The 20,517-nt window shown below is 40.1% G+C and overlaps 3 protein-coding genes across 7 annotated transcripts in view; 1 reads left to right on the forward strand and 2 right to left on the reverse strand.

The window, feature by feature from the left end:
• The window catches only part of fgf13b (fibroblast growth factor 13b), a 24,378-nt gene extending 18,035 nt beyond the window's left edge, over positions 1-6,343 (reverse strand). Inside the window, exon 1 of one of the 2 annotated variants that reach the window (XM_086309107.1) lies at positions 6,158-6,343. In XM_086309107.1, the coding sequence (XP_086165233.1) occupies positions 6,158-6,206 (49 nt within the window). In that variant the 5' untranslated portion in view covers positions 6,207-6,343. Of the gene's footprint in view, positions 1-16; positions 148-6,157 lie in introns of those variants that run through there. The other variant, XM_086309108.1, reaches the window with a different exon arrangement.
• f9b (coagulation factor IXb) overlaps positions 1-18,232 on the forward strand; it is a 26,481-nt gene extending 8,249 nt beyond the window's left edge. The window contains exons 1-8 of one of the 3 annotated variants that reach the window (XM_086309103.1): positions 12,436-12,590; positions 13,443-13,609; positions 13,848-13,872; positions 13,964-14,077; positions 14,177-14,308; positions 15,713-16,074; positions 16,495-16,639; positions 16,904-18,232. In XM_086309103.1, the coding sequence (XP_086165229.1) occupies positions 12,503-12,590; positions 13,443-13,609; positions 13,848-13,872; positions 13,964-14,077; positions 14,177-14,308; positions 15,713-16,074; positions 16,495-16,639; positions 16,904-17,463 (1,593 nt within the window). In that variant the 5' untranslated portion in view covers positions 12,436-12,502 and the 3' untranslated portion in view covers positions 17,464-18,232. Of the gene's footprint in view, positions 1-12,435; positions 12,591-13,442; positions 13,610-13,847; positions 13,873-13,963; positions 14,078-14,176; positions 14,309-15,712; positions 16,075-16,494; positions 16,640-16,903 lie in introns of those variants that run through there. The other 2 variants (XM_086309105.1, XM_086309104.1) reach the window with 2 other exon arrangements.
• The window catches only part of mcf2b (MCF.2 cell line derived transforming sequence b), a 19,615-nt gene continuing 16,906 nt past the window's right edge, over positions 17,809-20,517 (reverse strand). For both annotated transcript variants that reach the window (XM_086309099.1, XM_086309098.1), the window contains exon 26: positions 17,809-20,511. In XM_086309099.1, coding sequence (XP_086165225.1) covers positions 20,430-20,511 — 82 coding nt within the window. In that variant the 3' untranslated portion in view covers positions 17,809-20,429. The remainder of the gene's footprint in view (positions 20,512-20,517) is intronic.

Consider the following 20,517-nt stretch of genomic DNA (forward strand, 5'->3'; position numbering starts at 1 on the left):
TCCTTTCTCATCTTACCTGAAGTGGATCGGCGGAGAGGGAAAGTCATGCTGCGCCCGCGGAGCTCTGGAGCCTTTTGCTCCTGGCTTTTTGCACTTCCTGTTGTGCGCCGCTCGTCGAAAACAGGGCGAATTATGGAAGTTCAAACCAGACAATTCTCCACGGCATTGGATCCATTAAGGCCGCGTACATGGCGTAGACGGGAGATCATTACAGAACATTAGAGGCCATTAAGCCGTTGGAACCGGTCATTAATGATTCATCTCGAGGCCCCGCTGATCTGGCACAATAAGAGAGGGAGAGAGCCAGCAGGCCCTTCCCAAATCCAAGGTATCGAGGAAACGCTGTCTGTGTTTGTTTTTCCTTGTAATGTGGCTGAGACACATTCATCCAAATCTATGTTACTGCAGCCGACATATAAATACTCTCCGATGACCTCTTTCAACACTTAAACACAGTTATTCTCTGTCCAAAAACATGACAGCTATATTTACAAGGGCCTCCTGTGACTATTCTGGTCAGTATCCAAGCTTGTTTTTTGTTACTTAAACAATTCATTTACCAGCAAAACATATGGTTATTTAAACAATTGCTAAAAAAAAAATGTAAACAAACAAAAAGAAATAATCAGGTTTTAATCCCCAAAATCATGCAATCAGATTCATGTTTTCCATTCCCTCAAAAAGCAGTAAAGATTACAACAGAGACTCTGGTGCTTACTGCCCAAACTGGGGCGTGAGTCATTAAACACAAACCTTTTTAAAATGCCATGTCAAATCCAGCTAAACAGTTTTAACAAAGAGAAGCAGGAAATTTCTCAGCTGCACTTGTTGAAATAAATCAGATTAATAGGAAACAAGGTCTACATCAGATATTGCTCTTTTCAGTATTTGTCACAGCTTAAACTGCACCAATCCATAATTGTAGTCATCGACCTTAAACAAGCTCCAGGCGAAATTCTTATTTATATTTGCTTCTAATTAAACCCTGATTACAAGTTCAACCAGTGGAGCCAACATGCTTCGTGATTCAAATTTTAGGTCTCATATAGAAAACTGATTACACTGTTTCACTGTTGGAGCCTTTCAGGCAGACACACACACACACACACACACACACACGCACACACGCGCACACACACACACACACACACACACACACACACAATTCTGTTAAGATAAACAACTAGAAGTGAAACTACTAAAAACTTTAATTCAGAGGCAAACTCACATAGTGTGCACACAAATACACAAGCAAACGCACCATTAGTGGCTCTCTCACAGTGGGCTTTCCACATCATAGCACATTAAATAGCAGCCTCACTCAGAGACATGCCCATGAACCATATAGAGACTCTACACAATTATCCACAACTGTGTATTATAAGCCCATTACACTGCTGTGCTCTAAGAGCTCTTCCTGTGAAGCTGCCTGGTAAAAGACAGCAGCATCCATATTACTGACATGATACGCAAAGAATAACAGACAGCAGCAACCGATATTATTGTTTTTTTGTCTTTCTTTCTTTCTTTCTTTCTTTCTTTCTTTCTTTCTTTCTTTCTTTCTTTCTTTGTGTACCAAAATTCTTTCTTTTCCCCAAAATAACTTTGTAACCTTGGCTTTGAATAGCGAATTACAAAGATGGCAGCTGGCATGTTTTGGCTCAGACTTCAAAGACAGTTTCCTGGGCAGGTAGCCAGTATTTAATAACCTCAATCTATTAAAAAAAAAGAGAACGAGAAAAAGAAAGAAAGAAAACAGAAAAACATCTGCAAATGTATTTCCCTTTGGATTTATCAAACTATGTAATGTCACCAGTTTTGTAAGCGATCAGCCACTGGATGGCACCATCAGATAACATAATGCTGGAAAACAGGAAGCTGAAGGGAAAAGCTATGGGAAAGGCTGAGCAGTACTCTGAGCTCAGAGACAACGACATGTGAATGTGCAGGGAAGGCGGATGCACCTGCACGGCATCCGCGATCATGCCCCGCCGGCTTAAGTATTGCACTGGGTCCTGTGATAGTCATTGTTGGTATGTTGAGCTGGCAGCGGGAGAGCTGCAGCTCTGTGTTTTGTAACAGCAACCGTGTTTGGAATAAACTATGCTGCAAAGCATGTTCATGCCATCGGGTCTGCCGTGGTCATTCACAGTGTGGGTGTACCATGTTTACATCTCTTCGTGGGGACCAGAAATTGAAATATTACTATACTTGTGGGGACCAAAAGTCGTTATGTGGACAAATTCCTGTCCGCATGACTTTGAAGGCATTTTTGAGACTCAAAATGTGGTTTTGGTGTCAGGGTTGTCCTTTGGACAGGATTCGGTTTAGACTAAAGGTTAGGGTTAAGCATTCATTTCTGATGGTTAGGGTAAGCGGCTAGGGAAAACATCTCAATTGATGTCCCCACTAAAATATGAAAACACGACTGTGCATGTGTGTGTCTAATTTATGTTGTGTTCATGAACAAGCCACAATAAGTTGATGCATTTACTAACTGTGACCTCAGTCTGTGCTATGGAGGCATGGCTCTTTATTTTATATACAGTGGGTAAAATAAGCATCGGACGCATCATCAATTGTCTAATTAAATATATTTCTAAAGGTGCTATTGAAATAAAACATCAAAGTTGCATGGATTGCTCAGGTGTGATTTTGGTTCATTCTTCCATGGTGTTTATTATGGCATCCAAAGAGTTCGATTTTGGTCTCATTTGACCCGACGATATTCTCCCATTATTTCACAGGCTTGTCCAAATGTTGCACATTTAGAGCAACATTTAGACAAGATATTTTAATCATATTTCATCATGCTTTCCTTCATCAGTGATGAAAAGCAAACATCATCTTGTGTGATGATGCATACAACTGTGGTGGCTGAGTACATTACTTGTTTTCACAGAAACAACTGTACCTGCCAATTCCAGGTCTTTCTGTAGCTCTCCACAAGCGCTGCTTGGCTCTTAAGACAACTCTTCTGATAATTCTTCTCACTCCTTTGCCTAAAATCTTGTGGGGAGCATCTGGTTATGTTAAATTATGTTCTTTCCACTTTCCAGTTTTGAAATTCTTCTGTAACCAACATGTTTTGCAACAATAAGGTTGTGACGGTATTGCACCAGCTCTTTGGTTTTACCCATCATGCGATGGTTCTTGTGTGGCACCTTGGTAATGAGGCACATTTTTATAGGCCATCTGTTGGGACTGAACCAGCTGACAGTAATTTGCCCTGAGTGGCAGGATTGCTTTCTAATTGCTGATAGATTTCAGCTGGTGTCATGTCTTTTTGCACCATCCTTTCTTCATGTGTTCAGTACTTTTTTCCTGTGTCATTTCTCATTATTACACGAAACTTAATTTATGGACGTCCATGGTTGGATGTCTCTGTATGTTGCATTTTTTCTATTGCACTGTTGTCTCTGCACTGTCTTGTGTCTGTATCATTCTGTTCTGTCTTTGTTTTGGTTTTTTGCCATTTTTGCACACTTGCACTTTATTTAGTCCTGTGTTGATTGTCTGTTATATGTTATATGTAGCACCATGGTCTTGGAGGAATGTTGTCTCGCTTCCCTGTGTACTGTACCACTGCACATGGTTGAAATGACAATAAAGCCACTTGACTTGAAGTGTGGATTGGGTGAGTCGTTACCGATATCTGCTGAGAAGTTCACGTTATAGCACTTTTAGAGATATAAATTGTTGATGTGTTCAATACTTATTTTGCCCAATGTATTTATATATTTGTTATATCATTCAAACTAAATTCAAAGCCTGGTGTTTTAGGTAATACTGCATAGGGCAGGGATAGCTCAGTAGGTAGAGTGGTGGCCCCATGATCGGAAGGTCGGGGGTTCGATTCCCCTGAACAGCTACCCTGAAGTACCCCTGAGCAAGGTACCGTCCCTACACACTGCTCCCCGGGCACCCAATGGCTGCCCACTGCTTCACTGAGTGAATGGGTTAAATGCAGAGAGGGATTTTCCCCATGGGGACCAATAAAGTACACGTTTAACTTCAAATACTCTGTTTATAAAAAAACACAAAAAATAAGCGTTCTTTCAAAAGCAATATTTCAAGGTGCTTTTATTGTATCCATTGCAATGTATAAGGGTTTCGCCCTACTCTGGTAAAACACTTGGTTTTATTGGGTTTTCTGTGTACTGATGTGTTTGCTTTGTTCCCCATAGGTGAGTAAAGGTTAACATTAACCTGGTTTATTACAGCACTGTCACTAGCTGTTGGGCAATATGGTACAAAGAAGCTGAAGTTTAATTGGATCTACTATGCACATTTCTAGCTCAATATTGTTATTCTTGTACTCTTCAAAGGTAGACAAAGGTAAATGCATAGTCTACATTAAACAAAATACATCTGTTTTTTAACTTTTGCTGAGCCTTAGCAAATACCTGGACCTTACAAAGTTTTCACAAAGGTCCAGCTCTTACAGCAGTACATGCTATTTTAAAAGGATTTGCTGCATCTGGGAGGCGCAGCAAATCCCAGACTCAAGAGCATGGAGGAGATTCCAGGAGACCAGCAGTTACTGTAGGAAAGCTGGACAAGGCTGTAGAAGGTCTTTGACCCATCAGCAGGACCAGAATAACAGAACTGATGCTCCGTGCTTTTCACGGATGTGTGCAGGTTCACCGTAAGCACATGTGACAGTCCTGAAAGGGTCTGGAGCAGCTGCCTGTAACATCGTTCAGCATGACCAGTTTGGTGGTTTGTGATTGATGGTCTAGGACACACAGACTTACAGGTCAGGCAACAGCACCTTGACTGCTTTTAAGTATTGCTATGAAATCCTTGGACCCATTGTCAGAGAGTTTCCAGAGACGACGAGTCTCTCTGGCCACAGCTTATTTGAATTAAGTAGCCTAGATTTCAACTTTATTCAATTAAGAAGCAGCAAATATTAAACTCTGAGCTTTTGAGTGCAAAGCGATGTTTATGCAAAAAGGAAATAAATCAGCTGAACTAATGAGAAGAAATACTTGAAACTTAAGACGATTTCTCATTAAAGATTAGTTAGAAATGCTCAGAATATCTATATTTAATATATCAGCTGCCTGTCAACTAAACAACCAATCATAGCCACAAATGCTAGGTTACAACAGTGTCGTTCACTAATAATGATAATAATACATAAAAAACTAAATAAAATTGCCAATGTGCTCTGGCTAACTGTCCCATCCACCTCCCCTTAAGCAGTGCTACAGCATTTGAGTAAATGTGTTGTTAATTCATAATTCCAACAACAGCTTTCTGGCTCAATGCTTGTTTTTTATTTTTGCTCTCCACATGTTTTTAGAACAGATAGCGTTAGCCTCTTTCCCCAGCATTAAGCACAAATGTGACTTATTTGTGTTATAGACCCACATTTACCTTTTAGATCTCCAGTCTCTTTTAATATTTTGTTTAAACTGCAATCTTTGGATTTTTGTTATATTAAACTCTTCCTGTATCTGCTAAATTTGTCTTTCTTAAGTTATAAAAATTGGTATTTTTATGTTGGCCAAATTCTTAGTGCTAAATAAAGCAAATAAAATGCATGCAAGATACAGTCATGAATGACACGGGTTTCACGTACAGCTTATTATTCATGATAGAGCACAGCTTGCAGGCAACTCCCTTTTTTTGTCTCCATGGCATCCCAGTTTCCTTTGCGGTGTACTCCACGTCGATTTTACTGCTGTCCAGGGGGGAGGAATGAATGAATTTGTGCACGGGGGGCACACACCACATTTTAACGATTTTTTAGCTCGTAACGCAATAAATTCAATCTTAAACAAAAGCAATAAATTCACAGGTTTGTGTTTCTCCTTACATATTTAAAATACCTCAAAGCTGTCAAATACAAAACCAATAGAGAGAAAACATCCACGAAATAATAATTAAAAAAAAACCCACGTGTTTCATTTGCATTATACCTAAACACACGTTTCCAAATGGTTTAAGTGTGTATGTTGAAGCTTCCACACAATGCCCTGTATGCCCTGTATTGTGGGAACAATAGGATTAAGTGGCCATGGAGCGGGCTGGACATCATCGCACACCTTTTGGCTACCACATCTTTCTTCTTTTTTTCCTTCCCTCTATAAACAATAAATAAATACATAAAATGTCTCCCTCCTGACTCGGGTTCACCGTTACTCACCTTTGGAAGCATGATCTTTATCCTCTTTGCTTTTCGTTATCACGTTCATGGAGCTCCGTCGCTTCTACCGGTCGCTGAATCAAACTTCAGGTGAAACGTTCACTTTTTTCATCCTCCTCTAATGTGTCCGGTCCCTTTGCGCACGGTCCAGCTCTTTCCCCTCTTTCCTTGTCCCCCTGTCTCTTGCTCCTCTGATGCTGCTCTCTGCACAGCTCCACTCTGTCTGTGCACCTACATGTCACCATGTACCAGCAGGAGCGCTTCCCCTCCGATCCTGCACGCGCGAAAACTGCACTCGCACGCGCACAGTGACAAACTGATGATGGCGCGCGGGGGGTGGGTGGGGGGGGGCACGAGCCAAAGACAGCTCATTGTATTCTGACTGAATGAGGAATTAAAAGTAGCCTATCATTTTCCATCAGCTCTGCAGAGATGCAGTCACTGGATTCATCTGTAACTGTGTTGCAGGGATTTGAAAACATTACACGGGCTTAACTGGCGTTTGTTCATGTTCTACTATATTTTTAAGTACCGTAAGTGGCTTATTTTTGCTGCTGGCTGTTGAACCACTGACCTCAATGCCTTTTGCGGAAAGAAATGACAAAACACACAGCCATGTATTCATTGGTGACCAACACCCATGATTAGAAATGAGTACATCAGAGGGACGGTGTTGAGACAAAGTTAGAGAGACAAGGTTGAGATGGTTTGAACATGGGCAGGGAAGGTTCAGTGGATATTATCTGAAAAAAGGGGAAATAAGACTGGGGAAAACTAAAACTGAACACTAAGCACACAAGACAAAGACTACAGAAATAAGATAGGAAGAGACTAAACAGAGGAACATCACAGATGGAGACAATACATGGGTAACACTGGGAAGGCAGGTTCAACTAAAAAAAAGGGAGATCTGATGACCTGCTGATGAGCACCTATTTTAGAAACACACAGCTCTTCCTTTTTATCTTTTTTTTCTCCAAAACCCAAAACTCTGGGTCAACAACCCAGGTGCCATGGCAAAAAGATGAAGAAGATAATGAAGAATTGGTGATTTATAGGAAACCTGCAGTCCTTCATGTTTAAATAAATACGTCATTAATAAAGTGTTTTGCAAGCTCGCTATTTCTAAACGTTAAACTGATATATTTTTAAAAACTGCAGATATCCTGCAGCTCTTTCTCCGAGTAGTCAGGGGATCTTTGAAACAAATTTAACAGCTATAAATACAACAAAGACAAAACAAGTGAGAAGGACTTTCCACCAGCTGACAAAGCAAACAGTTCTCCTTATAATGCCTCTACTGCATCAAACATTAAAAGACTGAGCAATAATGAAGACATTGGTTACAGCAGACATACAGAAACTGAAAGATGCACATTTTTGCTCTTACTGAAGAAAAGAAGATCAGTGTAATCACAAGGTTGTCTTCTTTCCAAGAAATGCAAATCCACTACTGCACTCAGCACTCTAGCACTATGCAAATGAATCCATTTATTGATCACTTAATCAATTTTTGCTGAAAAGTAGTTTTTTCTTTTTTGTGTGTGTTTTTTTCTGTGGTCAACACTTGTTTTGGATCCCATTTAAACTTCATACTTAGTATTGGTTTTGGGTAATGTGTTTTTCTTTTCCATATTATAATATTCCAGCACTTTTCTGCCCTAAAGGCCTGTTTTTGATTCATTTCTTGTTGACTGAATGAAAAGTGGCTTCACGTGCTAAAGGCTTCAGTTTGTTAGTGTGATGGTTGTTCGTAGTAAAGAAGTCGGGTCAGAGATAAATTTAGTTTCTTCTGTTAACCTACATCAGGGGTGTCAAACTCAAATACACAGTGGGCCAAAATTCAAAACTGGAACAAAGTCGCGGGCTAACATTAATATTTATTGAAAAACAAAATCTTCCTCCAGATATAAGAATGAATCTTTTCTTATGGACTCAAACAAGTTTTGCTGAAAAACTGAATATGGAACAAGCAAAGCTTAATACTAAATGATATATATATTAGCTGTATAATACCAGTAGGCCAGCTCTAATAGTAATTTGGTATGGCTTCGCGGGCCAAATGTAATTAGGCTGCGGGCCAAATTTGGCCCGCGGGCCAGAGTTTGACACCTAGGACCTACATCAAGCTTTTATATGGCACAACAGGAGTGTGATGCTGGAAGTAGCTTTGATTTTTCTTGTTTCTGTGGCAGATTGTCAAGAATTCATTATAAAGGACTTTTTAAACTGTGAAATGACCCAGGCAGAGGGTAATAGCAAGTGAGAATAAAGAGCTGAGCTCAAGGCAACCTGATTTTCACTAACAGGTTGCAAATGCGTGACTTCATTGGCTAAAATGAATCACACGTTTAACCAGTTTGATCTTGTGTTGTCACAGTGGCAGTTCCTCTTCCACCCCCTTCATGTCTTCAGTTGTAATCTAAAGAGGCAAAACAAAAGGGCTGACAAGAAGCCCAGCAATTATGATGGTCGAAACTATTTTATTGCCTCTCTGTAAACTTGACCTGAAAAATAACTGGTTCACATTGAAAACAGCAGTAAGAACAATCACAACAACACTCTACAAGTGTATGCAAGATACATTCATTTGAGAACAAGAAGCACTCAGAGAGCGCAACAAGCATTAAGACACATATTTTTAAATAGCTCTATATAGCATTATTATCACTTGGACCTTCAAATCAATCTAAAGACCTTTAAGATAGTTCAAAGGTCAAATGGGACATGATATGGTGCATTCGATATGCTGACAAAACAGACCACACTTGTAAGAATCATAGTTTCTTATAAGTGTTGTTATAAGAGTTTTTGTCAATTTTCAACCAAGTTGACATTGAAGACCTTGGTAGATGTATGTAAAATTTTAATGGATGGTTAAGACGATCCCAGGCCTCACCCCTAGTTTTATCAGAATTCTTTCGAGCTACCCTGTTTACAGACAGAATGACACATATGCATGCAAGCATTAACCTTCTTGGGAAGTTAATAAAGGAAAACAATACCTAAACCTTAAAGAAGGGGTACAATGGAATAAAAACATGAAAATTAAATATTAGAGATTTGAAAAAAGGCACAATGGCACAGTGATTAGCACTTTCACTTGATAGGAGAAAAGTCCTTGGTTTGAATCCAGTCTGGGAGTTTCTGTGTGGAGTTTGTGTTGGTCTCCTTGTGTCTGCATGGGTTCTCTCAGTGCACTCTGGCTTCCTCAGGTCTTTGGATTGTGACTCTAAATTGGCTATAGGTGTGAATATGAGCACGGTTGTCTGTGTTAGTCTTGCGACTGATTGGCGACTCATCCAGGAAGGACTGTGTCTCTTGCCCTGGGATAGGCTGAAGCTCTCCTGTGCCCTTAAATCGGATAAGCAAAAGAAAATGAATGGATTAAAAGAAAAAAGAAAAGCCTGTGAAAAAAGAAAATATGCATCCTCAGGCCACACTGATTCAAGCCTGTATATTCAAGGAGTGTCTCTTTGGAGCGGCTTCTTCCCAAACCTTCACCTCACCGCATTCACTGAATATCATGAATAGAATTATTTGCTTCAGTGAAATTTCCTGCACCACGAGAAATGATGTTACTGCGTTTTGTTAAAGATTTTTGTCCTTGCATGACCCTTCAAAATGCTGCTACTACATCTCTTGTATGACGACTTTGTATAATGGAGCTGTGACATCGTCATAGTGGCTTTTTGACTCTAAGCCAACAGACCAAAGCACAGCTGTCCCTCTGTAAGATCCCCCTTCTGGAGGATTACTGATCTGGGACCAGCTGCTCTATTAGAACAAAAAGTGGTACATAAGTCTGCTCCTTTTCCCAGGAGTCAAACCCACTCTCATTTCCGGGGGGGAGTCAAACCCACTCTGCCCAGAAATATAGATCTCACACACAGAGAAAGGTAACACGTGCATGTGTGTTTGAATGCAGCGCAAGTTAAACACAGAAACCATTACAGGGGAGTTTGCTTGTCTTGTTTGTGAGTGTTGCCACATTAGGGCAAAGACATGGAAATGAGAAATGAATTATACTCTTTACTCTACAGGGGGATTAGATTAACCATCTCTGATCATGTTCATGTCATTAGTTTCAGCATGTTTTCAAGTGGGACAAACACCTGGCCACAGTGGAAACACTGTACCCAGGGGCAGGTGTATTAGTCAAAATATTCTCATTCAGCCAGTCATAATTCCTCCGCACTGTGTGAGTGTCTGAGATCAGCTGCACACCACTCAGTGTTGTTGAGGGAACAGCAATGACCTCATGACTCACTAATGGCAACCGAGCTGAATGATTTTAATGGGAATGAGAGGGGGCACTTCTGTACTGACTGGAGAAAATGGGGACATGAATAGAGGAGGTAATTGACTCGATGTCACGCCTAGATCTGGAGCATCGAGTCCTACAAATCAAACCAAGATTTCAGCAGCTCTGTTAACAGCAAACATTGATATCAAATAGATAAAAGTCCATCAAAAACACTGGTGGTAATAGGATTTTCCTGCTTTTAACCCACTTTTTTACTTTTTCTTTTTTTACTTCTCTCTGTCATCTGTAAAGCTTGAAACCAGTACCACCCTCCTCATCTTCAGAGCTATCAAATCTGTTCCCAGGACACCAATCAGCAGGCAGCGATCTAATCATAATTGCTACAAACCTGCTAATTGTGAAATCCCCCTTCCCATTTTACGCTCTAATATCTAATTTGCGAGTGAGATGAATTTAAAGGCTTACATAAGTTGCCATAAAAAGAGGGCTGCAACCCCCTGCTCGCTCCATCTATGCCATCGTCAGCCAATAAATGACCACACGGGCGCTGTTGCTAAGGAGCTGCTGGCTCAAGGTCAGCTGACCTAGCTGTCAGTCACAGTGATTTATCACCAGTCAAACCCTGCGTAGCTCACGTTCTAATAAAACAGCCTTCAACACTTAGTACAGATCTGACATTATTTACTTCAGTGTGCGAGTTTCAGCATCAACTGATGAGTTTCTGTGAGCATTTCAGTGAGCATTTTTATAAATCGAGGACATTTACTCTTCAGATTTAAAGTGAACTCTGAACAGGAGCCCCAGTCACCGCAAATTTATGGACTAATGGATTAAAACATTAGAGAGCAGAAATAGAAATAAATCCAATATTCAGAAAACCTGATTTGGTGGCGTCAGTTGTACAAGAATATCTTATACAACAAAGTTGGTGACTTTATCCACCCTCAACTACTGGATCCTCCAGACAGACAAACATTTTAAGCATGAGTTTTGTTTTTTGTTTTTTATTTCCTAATATATTCAACTTTTTTGGTAATTTTGTAATTTTGGTGGTTTAATTAATACTTTTTTTCCCCTAAGGTGGAAATCTTTAATGACTTTAAGAAACAAGAATTGGATCCACAAGTTTGAATTCATTTTGGATTTTCTGTAATCTAAACATAAAATCATTTTTCAATAGTTTAATAACTGGTGCTGAAGGTTCTACAGTGTCTTTTAACCTGAGACAGCCTTTTAACTTCGCCAAGGTCTAAAAGAACTTTCATCTTTGGATGAGATGAAATTCTGTTGAAAAGTTTTAGACAAAGATTGATCTGCTCACAATGACAAGAGGTATGTTTGGAGGCATAAATGTGAGGCTTTCAAACCTAAGAACACTGTACTAACTGTCTAGCATGGTGGCATCAGTTCTAAAAATGCTTTACAGTAAGTCTCAAATTCCTGTTTATGTGCCAGAGGTGGCAGAGCTGATATGCAAGGTTCTTACTTGCCTTTGGGATCAACTTTGGGTTCGGTCACTTGATCAAGGACACTAGCTCAATGACCTGAGCCGTCATTACAAACTTACCCAGAAATGGAGAAGTACAAACTTGTGGGTGTGTGTTTTCGTAAATGTGCCTGTGTGAGTGCACTCAACTCATCTGAAACCTCACGTAAGCCTTGCAAAAGCTGCTTATCGGAAAAGACTCATCATGATAAACAACAGCTGGTAATGTTCACACACACGCGTGCACACACACACACGTACACACGCTAATGTCCAAACTGTCCCATCAGCAGTCAATATCTGATGTTGCTCAATTTCAGCCTGACGTGTAGAAAAAAAGCACCTTCTTTTATTCTTTTATGGGACACCTCTCTTTTCTTCCATGCACACATGAAGTTTTTCTCCACATCCTTCCCTTAAACATACTTCGCACGCACACACACACACAAATCTGAAAAAACAAACACCCACAGTTACACACACATGCACTGCAGACATACCGGTGAGCAAACACTGTGTTGCTGTACTTTGGAGCGCTGGATAAGGCTTTGAGTTTAGTGTCAAAGTCAGACAGACAACTGACAACGACAAGATGGCCAGAGTGTGTGCACTGGTTTGCTTTGCTGGTTTTTTGCTGGACATGTATGGAGTGGGTGCTGAGATCACAGAAGAAAACACAGGTAAAAAGCAGCAGAGCAGGTATTGACCCAGGTGGCAGGAAAATGAGTTCAGCAAAGTTTAGAGCTGCACAAAATATAGGAAAAGGCTGGTGGCTAAGCAGGTGATCACTGAATAACCTCGATTCTTAAAGTTCTTATTCACTTGGATCTGTAAAGATTCCTAAGTGCTTAGGCTGTCGGTGTAAATATTTGTAACTATTTATGAGGATGTTAAGTTGATATAATTTAGACAATTTGGTGCTTGTTTGGTGGCTGTTTGCAAGACGTCTTGTGCTGGAAAGGCAGGGATGATAGCTGGACCACTGAGTTAGGTACATGTAGCAGCCAGTCTGGATTATCCTAAGCGGATGTAAAACTGTAGCAAGTATCAGCTCTTTGTTTGGCTCAATTAAATGATTAAGGTAAAGCATCATGTGTCAAAGGGATCACCAGATATATGAAGATGAGACCATAGCAGAGTCTCTACACAAGTGAGAACACCAATAATATGATTACTGCAGAGGAATATCATAGACTGTACATAGAAGATGGCCATTGGACAGCAAAGTTGTACATTTTTAGCCTCAAGCTGAGCTTTTTGGTCACCATAAAGGTGTTTTGATGAGTGCATTGTCGATCTGAATGAAAAAGTACAGAATTTCAGCCTGCTTCCAACAAACCCTGCTGCCAGATTTAAGACACTTCCGCGCTGGTTTCACTTTCAGTCCTGGTACCTGTCCATCTTTGATGTACTTTTATATTATGCATATAGGTTTTATATACATATATATCCCTGAAAGCAGCCTTTATCAATAGTTCTGAATAATTATGCTAAACTTAGTGAGGACTCTTTGTCTTTTGTTACCCTTTCAGGAGCTGTGTTCGTGTCTCAGCAGACGGCACACACCGTGCTGCATCGTAAGCGCAGATATAACACTGCTTTTGAAGAACTTAAACAAGGTAACCTGGAGCGGGAATGTGTGGAAGAAATTTGCAGCATGGAGGAGGCCAGAGAGGTGTTTGAGGATGATGAGAAAACTGTAGGTCTCTCTCTCTCTCACACACACACACACACACACACACACACACACACACACACACACACACACACACACACACACACACACACACACACACACACACACAATCCTATGCCTTTACCAGTATTAAGATCTTGACTGTTTATATCTCCAAAAGTGGGCAGTTACAGTGGTCTAGTGATCAGAGCTTGATGGATGGTTGGTGAACTTCCCATTTAATTTGATCTTCCTTTTGCAGATGGAGTTCTGGGCAGGCTATATCGGTAAGACGAACAAAGTACAAGTTCTCATGTTTGCTGAGAATTTATAGCACACAGTCTTCTCTAAACCTGTGGTGTGATCTGTCGTGTGTAGATGGCGACCAGTGTAAGCCACCCCCCTGTCAGAATGGAGGTGTGTGTAAAGATGGGATCAACAGTTATCTTTGCTTGTGCCAACCAAACTTCAGTGGCAAGAACTGTGAGATCGGTGAGTGTGGATCTGAATAACTCGGCTGAAACAACGTTTGAGCTAAGACCATAAAGTTTTGTCAACGAAAGCTAATTCTGTTTTCCTGACTTTTTCCAGAAGTGAACAAGCAGTGTGTGGTGAACAATGGCGAATGTTCTCATTTCTGTGTAATGAAGGCTAATCAAGCTGTGTGCAGGTGCGCAACTGGTTACATACTTGGGCCAAACAAGAAGAGCTGTGAGCCAATAGGTAAAACCACACACAGCATTTAGTGCAGTGGTAAGAGCGTTTTGTTTTGTTTTTTTCTGAACGAGTCTGACTTCATTCTGACTTCAACTACAATACAGTTTCTAAGGTTTTACATATGAAGACATAATAAAAAAAAAAACCTTATCTTTATCAGGTTTTAATATTTGCTAAATACAGTTAGAAAAAAAAAGACTGAACAACTATGGCTTGTTTAGAAGCCTCTAAAGAGCATGGCAGTAAAGCATGGCATTGGCTATGATTTGGGCTTGTTTTGAAGCAGATCATCTGAGTCCCTTGTAGTCACTGGGTCAACCATGAACTCCTCTGTATACCAAAGTGTTTAAAGCCAAGTGTGAGGCCATATGTGTCCAGAAGAATGATCCTGAGCAGAGCAGCAAATCTACAACAGAATGGCTGAAAAAGAAAAGAATCAGGGCATCGCTATGGCCCAGTCAAAGTCCAGAACTCAACCTGATTAAAATGCTGTGGTGTGACAGTAAGAGAGCTGTGCATAAACAAATGCCTGCAAACCTCAATGAAATGAAGCAACGTTGTAAAGAAGAGTACTGAGATACTGATAAAGCCACAAAGAAAAACCATTAATTTAAGATATTGCTGCTAATGGTGGTCTGGAAGCTACTGAATCACGGTATATAGTTTATTTTATATTGCGTCTGCATTTCGGCTTAGTTTTTGTTACATACGTAATGACTTGGAATAATATTTCATTTGTTGTTGTTTATCCATGGTTGTATTTACCTCATTTAAAAACCAAGTACAGATTAGTTAGCTTTTTACAATGTCCTGATGCATGAAACCTTAGAAAGGACGAACCGTGTAGTTTCCTTTTTACCATGAATACATGTAAATTTTATATTCCACAGAGAGGCAACAATCATAAAGGAAATAAACTTTCATGTAAATATTCATGATGATTGTTCAAAATGCAATTGTTCCTCCTCATACTTCTCCTGAAGTTGTCTTCCTAACACGTCTCCAGTGGAAGTGGTGGGGTGCAAAATTTATAGTTCTCATTTTTACGCTCGTTCATGCTTCTGCAGCCGGACTAAGTAAATCATATGAACGGGAAAAAATTCTTCTTTTCTTTTATCACAAAAAACATTCAGGGAACTTAACAGTAATCACATTCATCTATGATACACTGCTTAAACATAATATAACTGGACTTTGCTAAAGATGAAGTGTTCAAAGGGAACAGAAAGGAAAGAGGTTTTTTTCTTTTCTTTTTTTTCTTTCTATTTTTGGGTCAGCAATCTGCACATGTGAGAAAAAATCTGAAGAACTATACTTCCAACCCCATAAAAGATGACAATGTAAAATTTAAACAAATCTAGGAGGTAGAAATGTAATATTTCCCCTATTATTTCACTTTTATTTCTCCAGAGCCATTCAGCTGTGGTCGTGTGAATCTGTCCTCCAGCTCTCTCACCAGGTCCATTCTCGAACCAAGATCGTCAAACTTCTCCTACAACGATACCCGAAACGATTACTTCTATGATGAAGATATATCAGAGTATGATTATCTGAACCATCCCATGACCGACTCAAACCCAAGCAATGACTCTCTGGACTCTGAGGCTGTGATTGGCCGTCGACATGTGAGAAGTGTCACCGATACACCAAAAACAAAGACAGAGATGTCGTCCTGGGGGTATGCCACACTCCCCAATGTCACAGCTCAAGAGAAAACTGACCAAAGAATTGTGGGAGGAGATACGGCCATTCCTGGAGAGATACCTTGGCAGGTACTGTGATATAGGCTGGAGAGGGAAGAGCTGGGGATGCAGTGAAGGCCAATATGTGAAGAACTGGAACCAAAAATCCCAGCAGGGCAAGAACATTTGCACGAGTTTTAGATGTAGCTGTAAAGTAAGACGTAAGCTGTAATCCTCGAATAGTCAGCAACTTTTAAATCTGTGCAATAGTTTAAATAGAAAGACTTTTGAATAGACTTTGACATTTAAACTTGCACTTGAGCGCCAGGTTTAATAAAGATGTATTAGAGGTGTAAGTCTAGTGTTTGAAGCCTGTCCCATGCAGAGAGAACGTGCTGCTTTTGAGTGTTTTTTGTTTTCAGTTGCTCAAAAAATGTGCAAGAAATGGTAGGTTCTTTAAAACTGCTCTTCTGTTGCAAGTTTTCTTTGCCTTTCTTTCTGTGTTTGAAGGTGGCCCTGATGTCCCGCCCAGACAGCGTGCAGAGAGCGCGGCCCTTCTGTGGAGGATCCCTGCTCGCTGACTTATGGGTCATCACTGCTGCCCATTGTCTGTGGAACAACGATGGCACAGAACGTAAATTCTTCATCAGAGTTGGTAAGAAGAACAAAGGCTACTTGCATTCTTTAACATTAAATCTTTCACTTGAACTAAAGTACAGATAATACTGTTTTGTCCTAAAGTATTAGGGATCAGGCAAATCCTTTTTCGTTTCAGCTTCATGGCTTTTTAACAAATTATGTTTCAATTATGTTTCTTTAATGTTTTTTTTTCACAAGTTGTCCAGTACTTTAGACTTTGCTTCCTTGTGCAGAAATTTACATTGTCTTAGAAAATCTTTATCTTAATCTATGCTTCCAGGTGAACATGATGTGAACAAAGATGAGGGTCCAGAGCGAGACCATGAGGTGGCCGAAAGGCATCCCCACCACAAGTATGATTTCAAGACCTCACCATATAACCATGACATTGCGCTCCTAAAGCTTGGCAGTCCAGTGGACTTGTCCAACAAGCGGCGTCCCATTTGCCTGGGCCCCAAAGAATTCATACAGAACATTGTGAGAGAATCCACGGTCTCCCTTGTGAGTGGATGGGGCCGGATAAGGTTTCAAGGCCCCGAGGCCACCAAGCTCCAGAAGCTGGAAGTCCCCTATGTGGACCGCACCAAATGTAAACAGAGCAGCCGAGACCATATCACCCGATTTATGTTCTGTGCAGGCTTTGAAAGTGAACAGAAGGACTCGTGCCAGGGGGACAGCGGTGGGCCGCATGCCACCAATTACAAAGGAACTTGGTTCCTGACAGGCATCATCAGCTGGGGAGAGGAGTGTGCCAAAGACGGGAAGTATGGCATCTATACCCGGGTCTCACACTACTACAAATGGATCAGTAACGTAACACAGATCAATATAAACGATTAACAGGATTCATGAATCAGCTGTAAAAATAAACAAGTAGCATGTGTTGAGTTTAGCATCCGAGGAAGTGAATGAAGTGAGAAATCCCCCGTGTTCTTTTTTAGTACCTCAATAAAACATATCAACTTATCTGAGTGTTTGAGTATCATATGATGATGACAAACATGATTTAAGCAAATTTGCATCAACAGGAAGCTCTATATGAATACCCCATTTTATCAATGAAATGAAGTGGTAGTGAATTTTTCTTGGCCATTATCCTGCTCTAAGACGCACCATAAAACTAACAAGAGGACTATGGACGTATCGTTCAAGCAAAGGCTATACAAAAGGGACAAATCACATCAGTCAAGCTGAAACAAGTCCAGTGTTTATATTTTCAGAAAATAATTCTATACATAATTAGTATTATTTAAAAAAATACAGTGCAAATAAGCAAAAGCAGCAAACACCAAGTTAAAGCACTGCCACGAAAAACGCTAAAGCCTAACTGAACTAATCCATTAATAACTTCTGATGTTACAGTGCAGCCAGCGCTGGGTGGATTTCAAATCAATTTAAAGTGATGAAATGTTATTTAGTATTGTGTATCAGTGAACATGCTTCATTTGGATGGTCGAGCGCTCACTGTCAAACGATTCAATGCTCCCACTGTGGGTGCTGAATACCGTGAAAATTTATCTTTACTTAGTGTACAAGCTAATGTTGGATTTACTGCTACTACAAGGATTTGATTCAAATATTCTTGCAATAAATTCATTTCTTCACTTGATAGCAGAGTATGAGCGTCTATCTGTCCAAAGCAGTACCACCATTCAGACTAAAACACTGACTAAAATGGTGTTTAACGTCTACAGTTTCTATTTTTAATGTTTATATGGTCACAGTCTGCTGCAGATGTCTAAATAAGCTGCCAGCAACTCAGATAATTACACTACATCAGTCAGAGATGAGCTCTCAGCTCATTTCCAGTTGAGTGGCAGTGTTTTTGTGAGCACTCTGCACACTTCACACACTTTTCTGGGCAGCTGTAAAACAAGGCAGTTCAAAATGCATTTCCATATTCTCAGTGAACCCCCTCAAATTTCATATTCACAAATATGCTCAGGTGACAACTCCACATTATTCTTTTTAAAGGCAGTACCACTGAGCATCGTTTCTCATTGCAGGTGGAAATAAAGCTGCAGTCATATGTAGGGTGTAAGATACCCGTGCACAGCAGCAAGCAATCAATCAATATGGTAAAGCTTGACAGTGATAAGGGTTTTAGCTCTAAAAGACTAGATGATGGAAAAGCTACTGAATCAAATGAATAAAAAAAGCATAGCAGAGAATATAACTTTCATTAAAAACTATATTATTACCATAAATAACAGCAACCTAGTCCTAGTGTATAAAAGAGTGAATCACACTGCAACTGAAACTTTCACCAATGCTTTTTTTCAATAAAATACAGGAAATATTTAAACTTGTCATACCAGGAGAGGATCTGTTCGTATCAGTGTTCCTGGACTCCAAAGCACACAGTAGCAAGGATGTAGGATTTAGACCTAATTTAATCTGGTTGTTCAAAGTGCACTGACAGAGGTTTCTTGTTCTTTTAATTGTGATCAGAGATTACAGGAGAAGGACTTTGAGGTCGAGGCCTTTGGTGTCCTGTTATGACCCGGGGCAACATTTTGTGTATTGCATTTGGTCTTCCACAGTTTGGGGTGTCACCACAAGATGATGAATTGATTCACTTTGTCATATACTGTGTCAATAATAACGACTACAAATGTTCTAGTTTTCTAAATTTTTGGCAGATTGTTTATAAAAACTTCAAACTCCCAAACTAACTTTCAACAATGTTTTTATGCCTCTGCCTTTCCTGCTATGACACGTCACTAAAGGGACCGATTATTCTCATTTCCAGCTCCATATGTTTTATTCTTGGAATCTACTTAAGCAGCTTGGTATGATTCAAAGTTCAGAATAATCATTTATCTCATACTAATTACACTAATAGTGCAGTTTCCTGTCCCATCCCTTTAAGCTAGCTCGTTTCTCATTTGCACATCATAAACATCATACCCATTCTCACTGATGTCATTAAGAGCTGAGAGTAAAAGGAGCTGTATGAAACCAAGCATTTGGAGCTATTTGAAGCCTTATCTTTTAGCTTACAGGGATTACTCTGGCCATGCTTAATATGAGTAGCACTGCTGTAACAGGTAATTATTTAAGGAGAGAGAAAAGTAAAGCATAATCGGTCCCTTTTAATTAAGCTAAGTGTAAACAAGGGTATGCAGTAATTTTTTCCCACACTATGAGCACTGAGTGTCAAATTGTCTAGAGCTAGTATGAAAGCTGAAACCTGGAAAACTAAAATGCCATATTTTCATTTTTTTTCTTATTTTGTTTTCTTTTTTTATCACATAAACAAAACTGACAGACATTCAGTGTTCACTTTGGCTGCTAAGAGGCGGCGACGACGTAACCAGGGCATTTCTGCATGACAGTTAGCTTAGCTGTTTGGCACAAGAACAGTAATGATATGTTGGTAGACATGATGTTTCATAAGAAAATAGAAATTATACAGCTTGACGTCTAGAACAAAAGTCCACTCTGAACATATAAATAAAAGCCCCTGTTTAAAGTCTTCAGTCCAAAATAATCTGATGTACTGCTGCCGGAGAAGGCAGAGCAAAGGATGGCTTGTATGTGCTTTCCACTGTTAAAGTCTTCTGAGGTTCTTTCTGGAGGTCACAGTCTTCAGAGGTGAAACTCTCACAGCAGTTTGAGGAGTAAAGTCTGTGGCTGATGTTGTGCTTCATTCTGATTGACAAGCAGATTCAGATGCCCATTTTTTCAGGAAGTTGATGGAATATATAAGTCTGTGTGTGTCTGTACACATGGAAGGATATTCAGGCAAAGTATGAGGAACAAACAGGCACACTTCTTCATTCATCCTCTGTCCTGATTGGCTCTCAGCACGTCTCTCCCAGAATCCTATGCAAGTCCTCGGGTAGGACGCGGCCTTCTTCGCCACGACTTATATTCTTCACTATCCTGCAG

This window comes from Aulonocara sp. 'chitande type north' Nkhata Bay, linkage group LG10 (assembly GCF_057382095.1).
Source record: "Aulonocara sp. 'chitande type north' Nkhata Bay isolate Kocher_YH1m ecotype deep benthic linkage group LG10, A_spYH_male_GT1.1, whole genome shotgun sequence".
Lineage (NCBI taxonomy): Eukaryota > Metazoa > Chordata > Actinopteri > Cichliformes > Cichlidae > Aulonocara > Aulonocara sp. 'chitande type north' Nkhata Bay.